This window comes from Amphiprion ocellaris, chromosome 23 (genome assembly GCF_022539595.1).
Source record: "Amphiprion ocellaris isolate individual 3 ecotype Okinawa chromosome 23, ASM2253959v1, whole genome shotgun sequence".
NCBI classification, from domain to species: Eukaryota; Metazoa; Chordata; class Actinopteri; family Pomacentridae; genus Amphiprion; species Amphiprion ocellaris.
The window spans coordinates 5019051-5031548 of NC_072788.1; the positions used below are offsets into that span (position 1 = coordinate 5019051).

The 12498-nt window shown below is 41.9% G+C and overlaps 1 protein-coding gene across 4 annotated transcripts in view; it reads right to left on the reverse strand.

Moving 5' to 3' along the window:
- Window positions 1-44: 44 nt before the first annotated feature.
- Window positions 45-12498, reverse strand: part of kirrel1a (kirre like nephrin family adhesion molecule 1a) — a 37037-nt gene continuing 24583 nt past the window's right edge. Inside the window, exons 8-15 of one of the 4 annotated variants that reach the window (XM_035943922.2) lie at window positions 12210-12337; window positions 10907-11033; window positions 10510-10610; window positions 7915-8131; window positions 6338-6442; window positions 5964-6091; window positions 5534-5647; window positions 45-2657 (exon numbers count right to left, since the gene is read on the reverse strand). In XM_035943922.2, coding sequence (XP_035799815.1) covers window positions 1995-2657; window positions 5534-5647; window positions 5964-6091; window positions 6338-6442; window positions 7915-8131; window positions 10510-10610; window positions 10907-11033; window positions 12210-12337 — 1583 coding nt within the window. In that variant the 3' untranslated portion in view covers window positions 45-1994. Of the gene's footprint in view, window positions 2658-5533; window positions 5648-5963; window positions 6092-6334; window positions 6443-7914; window positions 8132-10509; window positions 10611-10906; window positions 11034-12209; window positions 12338-12498 lie in introns of all 4 variants that reach the window. The other 3 variants (XM_055007833.1, XM_023261145.3, XM_023261143.3) reach the window with 3 other exon arrangements.

Here is a 12498-nt window from a genome sequence, read left to right on the forward strand (position 1 = left end):
CGTCGAAATACGCAATCCTCATGTTCAAGATGACAAACTCCACATTTTATAAAAAACAGTGCTTTTATTTATGTAATACTGTGGAAAAATAATTACATACCATTTTTAAAAAATATTGAAGATAATGAAATTAAAAAATGAGAGTTTGATAACGTTCGTTGTACATCTTTTGAACAGTTTTCTCTGCTACGAAGAACAGTACAATAAGATAAACATTGGATTTTTCTAAATTCAAAGACACAATAATACAGGATACAGTCCTACCAGAGGTATAAAAGTACTGTAACAGGATTGTGAGAGAAATGATATGGACATATACTGAAACACACACTCACTTAGACACAGACATGCACACGCACACACATACTGTATACACACAGACATGCATACAATAGTCACGCACACACTCAAGAGGAGCGCAGCGTGTTTACAGTATGCTTCTCGTACACTCACACACACACACACACAATCATTCACCCACCTATACAAACACACTGTACAAATCAATGTGCGCGCCAACGCCCACACACTCCCCCTTGATCTCTCTCTCTCTCTCTCACACTCGCACGCCCACACACTCACAGTCACACACTACTACATGTCAATATTGTGAACAAGCCTTCATTAAACCTCTCCGTACACATTCTCCTCTGGCCGTTCTGGCAGACAGACAATGAGGAATGATTCAAAATGGAAATGTATGACATGTTCCCCTATAAGGCCACTCAGTTCTAAACCCAACATCTGTGTTTTTCTCTCTGTCTGCACCAGGCTTGTAGTTAAGAGCTCGGCGAAAAAAGGCTCCAGCCTACAAAAAATGTCTGGGAATGACTCAAGGCCCCCGAGCCTGGTGTGTAAAGCAACAGTCGCCAATAGAAGGAGCGTCTACTGCATATACATGGTCTAAGGTGAAGAACAACATGAACACTTGGCACTAGGATTCTTTTTTACACTGTTGCACCCTTCTGATGTGAAACACATCCTGAATTCAGGCTCTTCTGTTGGCACAGCTCCTCACTCCGTCTCAGTGGATCTCGCTCAGGCGAATGCCCAAGTTTATGTGCGCTCACGTTCAAACTTTTGGTCCATACATACACATTACGTTTTACATTGACAAAAATAATTCTGTAATGTTAAAAAATAGAATACAAAGCTCTAGCCTGGTGTGCAAATAAAAAGAAGACATAACACAGATATAGATAAGGGACGTCTAAGCATGAATACTGTAGATGCAGTGCAAAATGATGACAAACCCTCTTGACCCCCACCCCAGCACCAACACGCTCCCCCACCCTGCCTAACAGGCCTGATGGCAAGTACCACTGTACAGAAGGGCATTTTGGGATACTATATATATATGTGCTCTATGATCACGGAATAAGACAACCAGCAAAAAATAAAAAATAATACAAACATTATCGAAAAATGGCGGCCAGAAATGACTTCCACTGGTTGAGGTTTCTTCTGATCAGCGTGTACCATATTTGACAGTCAGTTTGCTTTAAGACGTTCTCTCATCATTTTACAATGTCAGTTCATAGCAAAGGCTATGGGCTCCAAAGATCTGTGATCTCTCGTCCTCTTTCAGGTTCTTGCTCTCTTTCCCAGTCTTGATTGTGACTTGCGCTGTCTGCTCTTTCAGAGCTCGGATATACAAACACATCGGGAGTGAGGGAATTCAAAACCGTGTTGGATTTCCCTTCCCTGTCTCACTAAAACTCCTTCTTTTCTCCTCTCTTTTTTTGCTCTCTGTGCCTCGCGGTTCTCATACCCTTCCTGTCTCACGGGCATGGTTTTCTGACTTTGTGCATGGCTGTGTGTGCGATGTTTTCTTGCGTTCTGTAGTCGTGTTTGTGTGAGCGTAGTCGTGTTAGCGTGTAAAAAATGTGTGCATGTAAATTTGTGATTGTGTGTGTGTGTTTTAGGTGTGGCGCTATTTATAAGATGCTTCCTCATGCTCAGCTAAGACTGTGAGGTGGTTCTGCGTCTCCGTCTCACACGTGAGTCTGCATCCTTTGTGTGTGTCGGCTGTGGGAGTAGTCAGAGTGCTGCGAGGTGTAGGAGAAGCGAGTGGAGCTGCCGTACTTCCCGAGTCCAGTCTCTGACCCTGAGGGAGCTGGGCCACCCGGGCCGACCCCCACCCCAGGGCTCGCCACCCCAGATCCCACCCCGTACATCTCGTAGGATGGGCCGGCCTCCAGAGGGGCCAGGCTGGACGGAGCGAAACCCATGCGGTAGGTCTGGTAGTGTGAGGGGTATCCGTAGTTGTCGTAGGCCAGCTGAGAAGTGGAGTCCAGGAGGCTACAGTCCCCAGGGAAGTCACTGGCTGCGGGGGCGGGGTTAGCCGGGGGCTGCTGGGTCTGGCCCCCGCGGGTGAAGGTGTTGAACTGGGCGTAGCTGATATGGGACAGTCTGGAGGGCGGCCGGGGGTCGTAGCAGGCTTGCGGGCGGCCGGGGGAGGTGAGGGGGCCGGGGGGACCAGGGGCTCCTCCGCTGGCTGTTGCTCCAGAGCCTCCAGTGCTGCTGCTAATGGATGCTGCTCCCCCGGGTGTTCCTGCAGGGGAGCGGTAGTCGGAGTAGTGCATGGTGGAACGCGACGCAGGGCGGACTTCGTCGTGGGTGGAGGCTCGCACGTTGTAGTAGCCGTTGGTAGGGTCCTGGAGACAGCGAGAGACAGAGCAAGACACACAAGACATAATGTGCATTAAGAAAAGGTGGAATTAGGGTTATTATTAAACAACATCTCTACACACATGGATAAAACGCTTAAGGTCAAAAGGTCTCTGTAACCCCATGGTCCTCCCTCCTCCCCACAGAGAAATTATTTTTGCTGTAGAGGGTCAGAAGTCAGTGAGCTGCACACATAGAGCTGGTCAGCATCCAGGTTCATTAAGAATGTGCTGTGATGGCAGTTTGCTCCTACTTTGTGACTCAGCTGCTCGAGTCCTTTTCAGAAACGTATGCAAATTCATTTCTTCATGGTCTTCAAAAATTGTAGCAGCACCAAATGCAATTGCAAATAACATGTTCTAACTTCAGAAGTACTCTAACAAAACTGGCATCCTAGAGCAACTTGAAATGATGTCAACTTCTGCTGGTAACTTTCAACAGGCTTTGCAGTGTACAAATATATGAAAACTTTTCTGATAAGATACTGATGAATGCTAAAATGGTGCCATCTTGATTGTCAGTACCACATTATGAACTTAAGTAAACGTGTCCATACTACATATAGGACAGTATACCGATGTATGTCACTTTATGTCCCCCAGTCCCTCACTGTGGATGACAAATTCTACTGCAGCATCTTCAGACATCTGAGGCAGAAAATTCAGCACAAACAAGTTGAACTATAGTAAGAGCCATCATGCTAATGCGCCCTGTTGAAAACATGTGACTTTTTTTTTTGGCCAGACCATCACAATTTTTGCTTCACTCAGCAGATTCGGCTCCCTGTGACTTCCTCCTCTTTATCAAAAAATAAAATTTAGGTTTAGCATTTTGACACAGTGAGGAAGATCCACTGCAGACGATGTTTGACATGCTTGCAGAACGGGACTTTTAAAGAGTTTTCCAAATGTGGCAGGAGCACTGGGAGCGGTGTATTTCTGCTCAATAAGATTACTTTGACAGGAACAGCGATCAAATTTAAATCCCACATGGTTTCTGGTCCTTTAAAACTATTTTGTACTTGCAGGCAACAACTCAAAAGGGACTTTTTGTAGCATAGTTGACAGGTATCATAGTTGACATTTTTGCTGTTTTCAGGCCACATCAACATTTCTTTTATTATAACCAAACACCACATGGCATTTTTACAGAAAGATTCTTCTAAATATTATATACACAACTGAGTAAAATTGGAATCAAAAGTTATTTATAAAGATATTGTAGTAAACCTGTTGACTACTTTATATTAAATAACTCAGAAAGCCTTGGAGTCTGGCCAGTCTTTTCTTCAGGAGGAAATGACATCATGTGGAGCAGGTCATGTGATCTGGAATTAACACACTTCTTTGAGAGGTGTTTTTGTAATGGGGAACTTAGTTCAAAGTGATTTCTCGGACACAGATGCAATTAGTTATTTTCCATATAAAATTTGATATATTGCCAAAAAAGAAACATCTGTCATGATTATCTCAACTTAATAAAAAGAACACAATCAAGTTTAGCTAATCAGAAGGTGGTTGTTATTAAATTCAGACGGTTATTTAGTTGACATTTTAGTGATATCCAGCGATTTTTTTTATTAATAAGTGATTGTTTCCACAATAAATAATGATGGAATTTGTAAAGACATGACCATAATGAACATAAAAACATTTGTTTTTTGTACTTTTATCCAAAATTTGTACTGATGGAGATCAATAAAACCTCATTCGTCATTCCTTGTTTTTTTTTTTAAAGGTATTTAAGGAGTTGTTCCACCAACAGCTACATCTCTTTAATTATTTACAGCTGCTAGCAGCTCCACAATTTCCAACAGTTCATTTAAAAATCAACCATTTAAGAAAGATTCATTTTGCCTGGAAGCATGTTGTGTTTCTGGAGGAGCACAAACTGAAAACCTGCTTTTAGGTGTAACATTATGTAGTAGAAAAGTGGGGCGCAGGCTTCAATCTTTTTGACAAGCTTAAAAAGAAAATGTAAGTCAGATAAGTTTCCGTGTTTTATCTCACGACTGTCCAGCAGTCATCCTGGGTGAAGAAAGCTCCTTGCTCACTACACCCCCTTAAACAATGCTCTACTAGTGCTCCTCTGCTCTTTCTGACATGATTCTGCCATCTCATTGTCTTTTACGTGCTAAACTTCTCTCCTGGTAAACTTTATTTCACTACTTTGATGCTTCAGGCAGCGTGGAGGAGAAAAAATATATATAAAAAACCCAGCCTGGCTGAGACAGTTGTCGGGCTGATCTAAGCACCTCCTGGGGTGGACTCATGTCTGTGTTTCTTCAAAGTGATCCAAGGCAACACTCCAGCTAGGGGGGTGGTTTGTTTGCCCTCACAAAATATTCATGGGGGGGAGTTTCTGAGGAACATTTTGGCAGCTTTACGCGTGAAAATACATCCGTCACCTTAACCCAACCCCGCAGTGTCAAAACGTATAAATGATTCATGCCAGCTAAATGAGGAGAGAATGCTTTAACGTTTTAACATTTCTTTCCAGGTTGAGTTGTTTTTATGCATTTTGTCTCTTAACGACTCGACAGTGAGCGAGCCAGCTTGCTAAGTAATCAGAGAGGCAGGTTGCGTCATAGCTGGACCGAGAGTGAAGGGCAGAGGAGACCAAAGGAGCTCGAATAATTAAGGTGGACTGCACTGGCAGATATTTTCATCTTAAATATCCTGCTCTAATATTCTCACAGATATCCAGTGCAATGTTGAGTTTAAAGGTCCGTTACAAACACACCAGCAGCAAATGAGCGAGTGTCAGGAGGTGTCGATGAGTTCAAATGACTTAAAATCATACAAAGAAAAATCAATCTGCACCCCGGACTGATATAAACGGCAGTGCATCTGAGTGATCTCACCTTTAGGTCATACTCCTGGCGGGTGTCCAGGGTGTCACTGCGGAGGTCAGACTTGAGCTCTATGTCATCTTTAAAGGGCTGATTGGAGGGAGAGAAGGACACAGAGGGGAGAAACTAAACCGTCAAACAACGAAACAAAAAAAAAACACAACAAAAAGGAGGAGAGAAGGTGAAATAACAAAACAGAAGAGGGAAGGAGGCAACGGAGTATGACAGGAGAAGAGAAAATGAATTAAAAGTGTTAAAAAGGAGCGATTAAAGGGGGGAAATCATAGTGTTTGTTTTTAGTCAAAAGGTACAGTGTGGAGTAGGGGAGAGGTTACTGAGTTAATCTGAGTTTTTCTTTTTTCTCTTTTCTACAGCTACAGGCTGTGTAAACAGTGTCCAACCCAAACACACACACACACACACACGTCCCGCTGCTGCTCACCGAGTACATGGCCTTGACCATGCGCGAAGCTGTGGACACGCTGCCGGAGTCCTCCTCCAAGCTGTGGGTCTCCTTGTTTATCGTCTCCACCTTGATGTCGGGCTTTCCCAGCGTGACCCCGCGCCGACCTGGAAGCAAAACACGGCGAGGTTGAATACAGCTGGACGCACGCCTGTCTGTTTTCACGAGCAAATCCAGAGGAGACCTACATACATAGGAGGCTGCAGGCGTTTGATTTGCTTCGGTTTGCTGCGGATTATTCGCTACAATGCTCCATAAGAGGCATGAAAACGGCTCACAAAAAGCTGCATTTACAGGTTGAGGATGTTTCTTTAGGTTGCATGTGAAAGCACATAGAGAGCATGACTCACTGCCTTTGCGCTGTCGGTAGAAGATAAGAACGAGGACCAGCAGAAAGATGAACAGGAGGATGGTGGAGCCCACCGTCCCACCGGCTATTATCCCCACTGGAACCTCCTCTGTAATGAGAGGGTGAGAGACAGACAGACAAAAAGAGTGAGAAAAATAGTGAGTTAGGGATTTCTGCACAGAGCTGCACTCGTTAGATTTTAATCTAACTATTTTACACCTCATCTCCATTTACTGAGACAATATCATTTTTTCTATTTGTCCAAATGGAATTATGGTAATTAGGTGCATTTGTAATGTATAATTTAGTACGTAAGTAGTATATCATCTCCAAAACCTTCTTTGCATTTAGCAGACACAGTAAATCCAGTTATTTTTGCAGTTCTACTCTATACAACATGTATTTTTGGAGTTTGTCCAAACTCAAATGATGTGTTTTCTCATTTCCTGTTTTCCTGATGACACCACTGCGCTGTCTCTTGTCCCATATTCATTGCACTTACGTCGGCATTGGCCAGTCGGAACTCAACTGTCTGCAGCTTCTTCGGAATGCAGCACATAACGCCGGTGCTTTCCTCACTTCACTGCCTTCCGGTTAGGTTCAGGATTGATTTTAAGATTCTTTTAAGAGTGTTTTAAGGCTCTGAATGGACTGGCCCCAGGATATTTATCTGACCTTGTTAAGGTGCATCAACACTCCAGAGCCCTGAGGTCAGCTGACCAGATGGTCCTGGAGGAGATCAAGTCTTGTGGAATGCATAGCTCCTCTCTGTGCGGTCTGCGAATAGCCTCTCCATTTTTAAAACACGTCTTTAGACCCACTTGTTCACCCTGGCCTTTGGCTGAGCAGAGTCGCCTTTAACCCTCCTGTTGTCCTCATTTACAGGCACCAAAACATATTGTTTCCTTGTCTGAAAAAAATCCAAAAATTCAGCAAAAAAAATTCCACAAATTTCTGAAAATTTGCAAAACCTTCAGGAAGAAAATTCCAATAATTCCTTAAAAGTTTTATTTTAAAAAATTCCCCAAATATGGCAAGAAAATTCTTTATATTTATATTTTTTAATATTTTCCAAAAAATGAATAAAAATCTTCAAAAAAACTCTTAAAAATATCTAAAGTGATTACATATACATCAGTAAAACTTCTAATATTTTCTTTAAGAACATTCACATAAAAATCAACCAACATCCAGCGAAATTCGCTGGATGTTGGTTGATTTTTTGTGAATGTTCTTCAGAAACATTTTTAACATTTCTTTTTTTCCACCAAAAAATGTTAAAAGATTTTCCAAAAATGTTGAAAATGTGGACATCAGAAGTTTCACTGTGAAAATATACATTTTTTCCACATTTTCAAACTTTAAAACGGATCAGTTTTGACCCACAGGACGACACGAGGGTTAATGGATCTTTTATCTGTTTTATTTTACTGTCTTGTTGTTTTGCTCTTATTGTTCTCGTATTGTTGATGATTTATTTTACTGTAAAGCGCTTTGGTTGGCCATAGGCCTTTAAAAGTGCTATATAAATAAATCTGACATTGCCATTGACACTTGAAAGTAAATGTATTCCCAACGCACCTTTCTCCTCCAGTGTGATGATCATGGTGCCCGGGCCGAACGAGTTCCAGGCCGTGCAGTTGTAGCTGGACAGAAAGTCCGACTCCATCACGTTGTTGATGGTGAGGGTGGATTGGACGCCGCCGCCCTCTGCTGACTGTTTGCTCTGCTCCACCGTGTACCTCTCCAGCAGCGTTCCCTTCTCTTTCTCCCATACGTTCTCCTTCCAGGCCCACACCTGCAGCACACAGCCGCACAGGAAGCCATAGTAGGTCAGAATAAGAGCTATAACATACATTAATTCTTAATTTGCCGAATCTCCCTTTAAGTATTAGACATGACGGAACATGCTTTCAGGATTTCACTCAGTTCACAGTAATGCACTCATGCATTAGCACACATATACACATTAATGTCCTATATTCTGTGAGTTTCCTGTGCTTTTACCAGAGTGTAAAAAAAAAAAAAAAAAAAAGAAGCATCTGAAACAGCATCAAAACTATACAGTATGTCACATCTCCAACCATTGTGATGATTCAACATACACTGGGCTGTGAAATGCGCAATTAATTTAGAAAAACAAAAGTAAATTGAGGGGAAGATTTTAATTGGAAAACTGATGATGAATCTGTTTTTCCCAAAGCAGTAACCTCTAAGGCGGTGAATAAAATTGAATGTGAAAGAGCCAAAAACTGCAGTTCCTAAAATGGCCACTCCAAAAGGGATTCAGCCCCCATGGAGCCCCATGTTAGAATGCCCAGCTTTACAGCAGAAATAAACGTGTTTACACTGAGGTACAAAAAGCAATTTTTGTCTCTAAAGCTAATTTAGCCTGTTCATGACAACTGTAGTGGTTGAACTTTTTTATAACTTAACCCTCGTGTCGTCCTGTGGGTCAAAACTGATCCGTTTTAAAGTTTGAAAATGTCGAAAAAATATATATATTATCACAGTGAAACTTCTGATGTCCACATTTTCTTTAGAATTAGAAGTTTTACTGATATATATGTAATCACTTCAGATATTTTTAGGATTTTTTGGAAGATTTTTACTCATTTTTTGGAAAATATTTACAAGAAATTTCTTGCCAAATTTGGGGGATTTTTTAAAATAAAACTTTTAAGGGAAACTTTTAAGGAATTATTGGAATTTTCTTCCTGAAGGTTTTGCAAATGTTCAGATATTTGTGGATTTTTTTTGCAAAATTTTTTTCAGACGAGGAAACAATATCTTTTGGTGCCTGTAAATGAGGACAACAAGAGGGTTAATCAATGAAATTGTGTTAAGGCTTAAATACATGCATAATTAAGGGTCTTTTGAAGAGATAGGTGGGTGCCATCATCAGAGGCATCTCCACACATGCTCCATTCTTGCCTATTTTTTCAGAAAACCCATTGGTGATATCCATCTTTACATATAGTTAGTGGTTTTAGCAGCCAAAAGTGTATACAGATAAAGTAATTAGAACTCGATTTGAGCAAAAGAGGATGTCTAAGGACTCTTACAGCTGTTCTTAAGTGGAAGTGGGTCATTTGTATGCATATGTTTTGAAGCTGTATGAACCAGTTCCCTTGACAACGGGTCTGTATTCATTGTTTTTCATATATGCATCAGGATAAAACATAATAAAATCCCCTTAAGACGAATAACCCAATTATGCACTATGTGATTCAAGGTTTTCAACACAAAATAGTGACTCGCTGATAAAATATTTGGTGAAAAGTCATTCCAAGCCCTGACAGGCTCCAGATGTTTTTTGCATTACAACTGGGAGTAAAAGGGTTTTATTGTATTAAAAACATACAGTAGAAACGCCTGACTACAGCAGACCACATAAATTAGAACAAGCACACATTGCATGACTTCAAACGACCAGCAACAATTTGTATGTTTCTGACCGAGCTGGTGACAATCTTGCACATTCTCCAACTTTAAAGCCACTAAAAGCAGCTGTATTATTCAGCACTGAAGCACTGTGCTGAGGTGAGTTAATTATGCATAAGCCCACATGTTCCCATAATCTTCCCGCTTATTCCAGAGAAGGAGAATCTCCTTGCTGTGGCATTTACTGGGACAACTGTTCCTCTCCAGTCCTTTATATTTTATAAATCTTTTTCCGTCTCAGCCTTCGTCACTTGCATTAGGAGCGCGCACTATGAGTCAGGATGGATCAGTCACAGAGGCAGGGGAGCCGAGGAACTACTACTACAGTGTTTCTGTTATACAGCCAAGCGGAGAAGCATCCAGGCTGATTTCTGACGCAGAGCTAAAAGCGGGGCTGGCTTAGTGTTAGTGTTGGTTTGTTTATGTGATGGGATGGAGGAACATTCTGGGAGAGTTTAAGGGTGAGTCACCACTGAAAAAGAAGAAAGGGGACGAAGCCTAAAAGCATTCGCCATGCAGCAAAGGAGCCATTTAGGAAAAGGAAGGTACAGTACCAGTGAAATACGAATTGCTGTCAGACTAAAAGGTACAACCTTGTGCTCTTTGTGGCCAAAGCTCTTCCTTGTTTGGCGTTTTTCTCGTCTGAATAATTGATGCTAGAGCGAAATTTGGAATTTTTCTTTGAGGGCTCGTTGCCAGAAATGTTTCACATTTTCATATCTTTTCACTTACTATCTTATCTGGTGGAGGAGTGCTGGCGATGTAGCATTTCACCTCTCCTCGCTCCCCTCTCACAGCGTACTGGACTGGATCGCTGGAGATGATGGGTGGACCTGCAGGGCCACAATCAGAGAATATGTGAGTGCATGTGATATAAAAAAAAAAAATACACTTAAAACACAAACAACTGCAAAAAATCATGTTCAAGCTGGATGGTTCCTCAGTTTTTTCAGAGGCGCTGACCTTACAGGCTTATTCAAGAGGAAGTGTAGGATTTAAAAAAATAAATGCCCACCACTTTGGACATACAGCACTTTTTTTTTCAATTAGTGACAAGCTGACCTTTCTGAAAGTACAAGATTTTCATCTACAAGCGGTGATACATTAAATTGTGTGGATGTTTTCTGACCGTTGACTGTGAGGGTGACCTCAGTCTCTCCTACTCCAATCCGTGGGACGATGGCCTTGCATACATACTGGCCAGCATCCGCCTGGCTCACCGACTTCAGATACAGCTGGTTGCTGTTACTCAGAACCTGTGGGGGAGTGAAAAACACACAACACAAATATAAACAAGGCAAATCAGCAGGAGGGGGTAAACTAAATACAAGTGTAGAATATTTAAACAGAGGAGAAACCACCATCGTACAGCATCTCTACCTGTATATCTGAATCATTTAAGAGATCACAATATTATATGAGCCTATCTGCTCTACTGTTCTGACAGTATCTGGCTAACAATGCAAACTTGCACATCTGCTTTTAACTCGGCACAAAGATTTTGTAGTTGCCTAGCAACCACATCCATCAGAAAATTAGCTGTGTGAAAATTACGGCTAAATATGTAACCACCTAGAGAGAGCGAGCCACCTGAACGAGAGTGATTATACAGACGTGGGCGTCGGCCAAGTCACTCCATAGTTTGCAAAGGCAGAGATAGATGTGTAACAAAGCAGGTTTCATTTACTGAGCTGCGACTGTCTCGTACTCAGTCCTGGTCTCTCCTCAGACATGAATTGTAGCTTAATGAGTGTCAGAACAACAATCCTGAACAGACGGCTTCCTGAGCAAACAGCCAGTGGTCAAGGAAGCTGATATTAATATTTAAATACACCCACAAGCTACATATTTGGTTTCTGGCTGGTGCACACAGTGGATGTTAACAATAAATCAGTAGTGGTTAACTTAACCAGGCTTCTGGCTAAAAACGATGCTATAATGCTGAATTTAACCTAGCAAAAAGGGAGAATATTTGAGAACATGAGTGCATTTTTACCATTCTCTGTAAATATAAAACTACAGCCAGCAAGCATAGCTCAGCAAAACGGCTGCATGTGTAGAAATTTATAGTTATTGGCCTTCAGCAGCCAAACTGTGACCTCATCTGATATGCTTTTATACACTTTACCTGTCTGTTTCTGCTGCGAGATTCAAATTACTGTATGAGACATGCATAACTACTCAATCAATTAATCGACTCTAATCCAATCTTTAGTGAGAAAAACAAGAGGAATGTAAAAACACCAAATGAAAGCAAGAGATCATGATCACTTAAAAGAGAGAAGAAAGAAGCATTCGCACAGACAAGACAACCCTCTGCAGTGACAGGAAGCTTTTGTAAACACAGGAGAAGAAAGTGTGACCTGTAAAAATAGTTTGAATACAACAACAGAGTGGGAAAATGCGCACAGCGTGGGCTTGCAGCTTCTTACCATGTTTGAACCCTTTTTGAACCAGGTGAGTGTGAGCGGAGGGTTTCCAGCCCATTTGCAGTTGAGGGTGACATCAGAGTCGACATCCACTGTTTTTGGCTGCGGCTCCACCAGCAGGATCGGGCCGACTGGAGGCAGACATTCAGAGAAAGACCGGGTGAGACGGAGAGAAAGACAGAGAGAGAGAGATGTTCTTTGTTGTGTTTGAGTAATAATGCAGTAGGACTAAAGGGGAGAAGCTACTCGGGAGAGAAAAGAAGCACAACAATGGTGCGTTTTATCCCTCTGA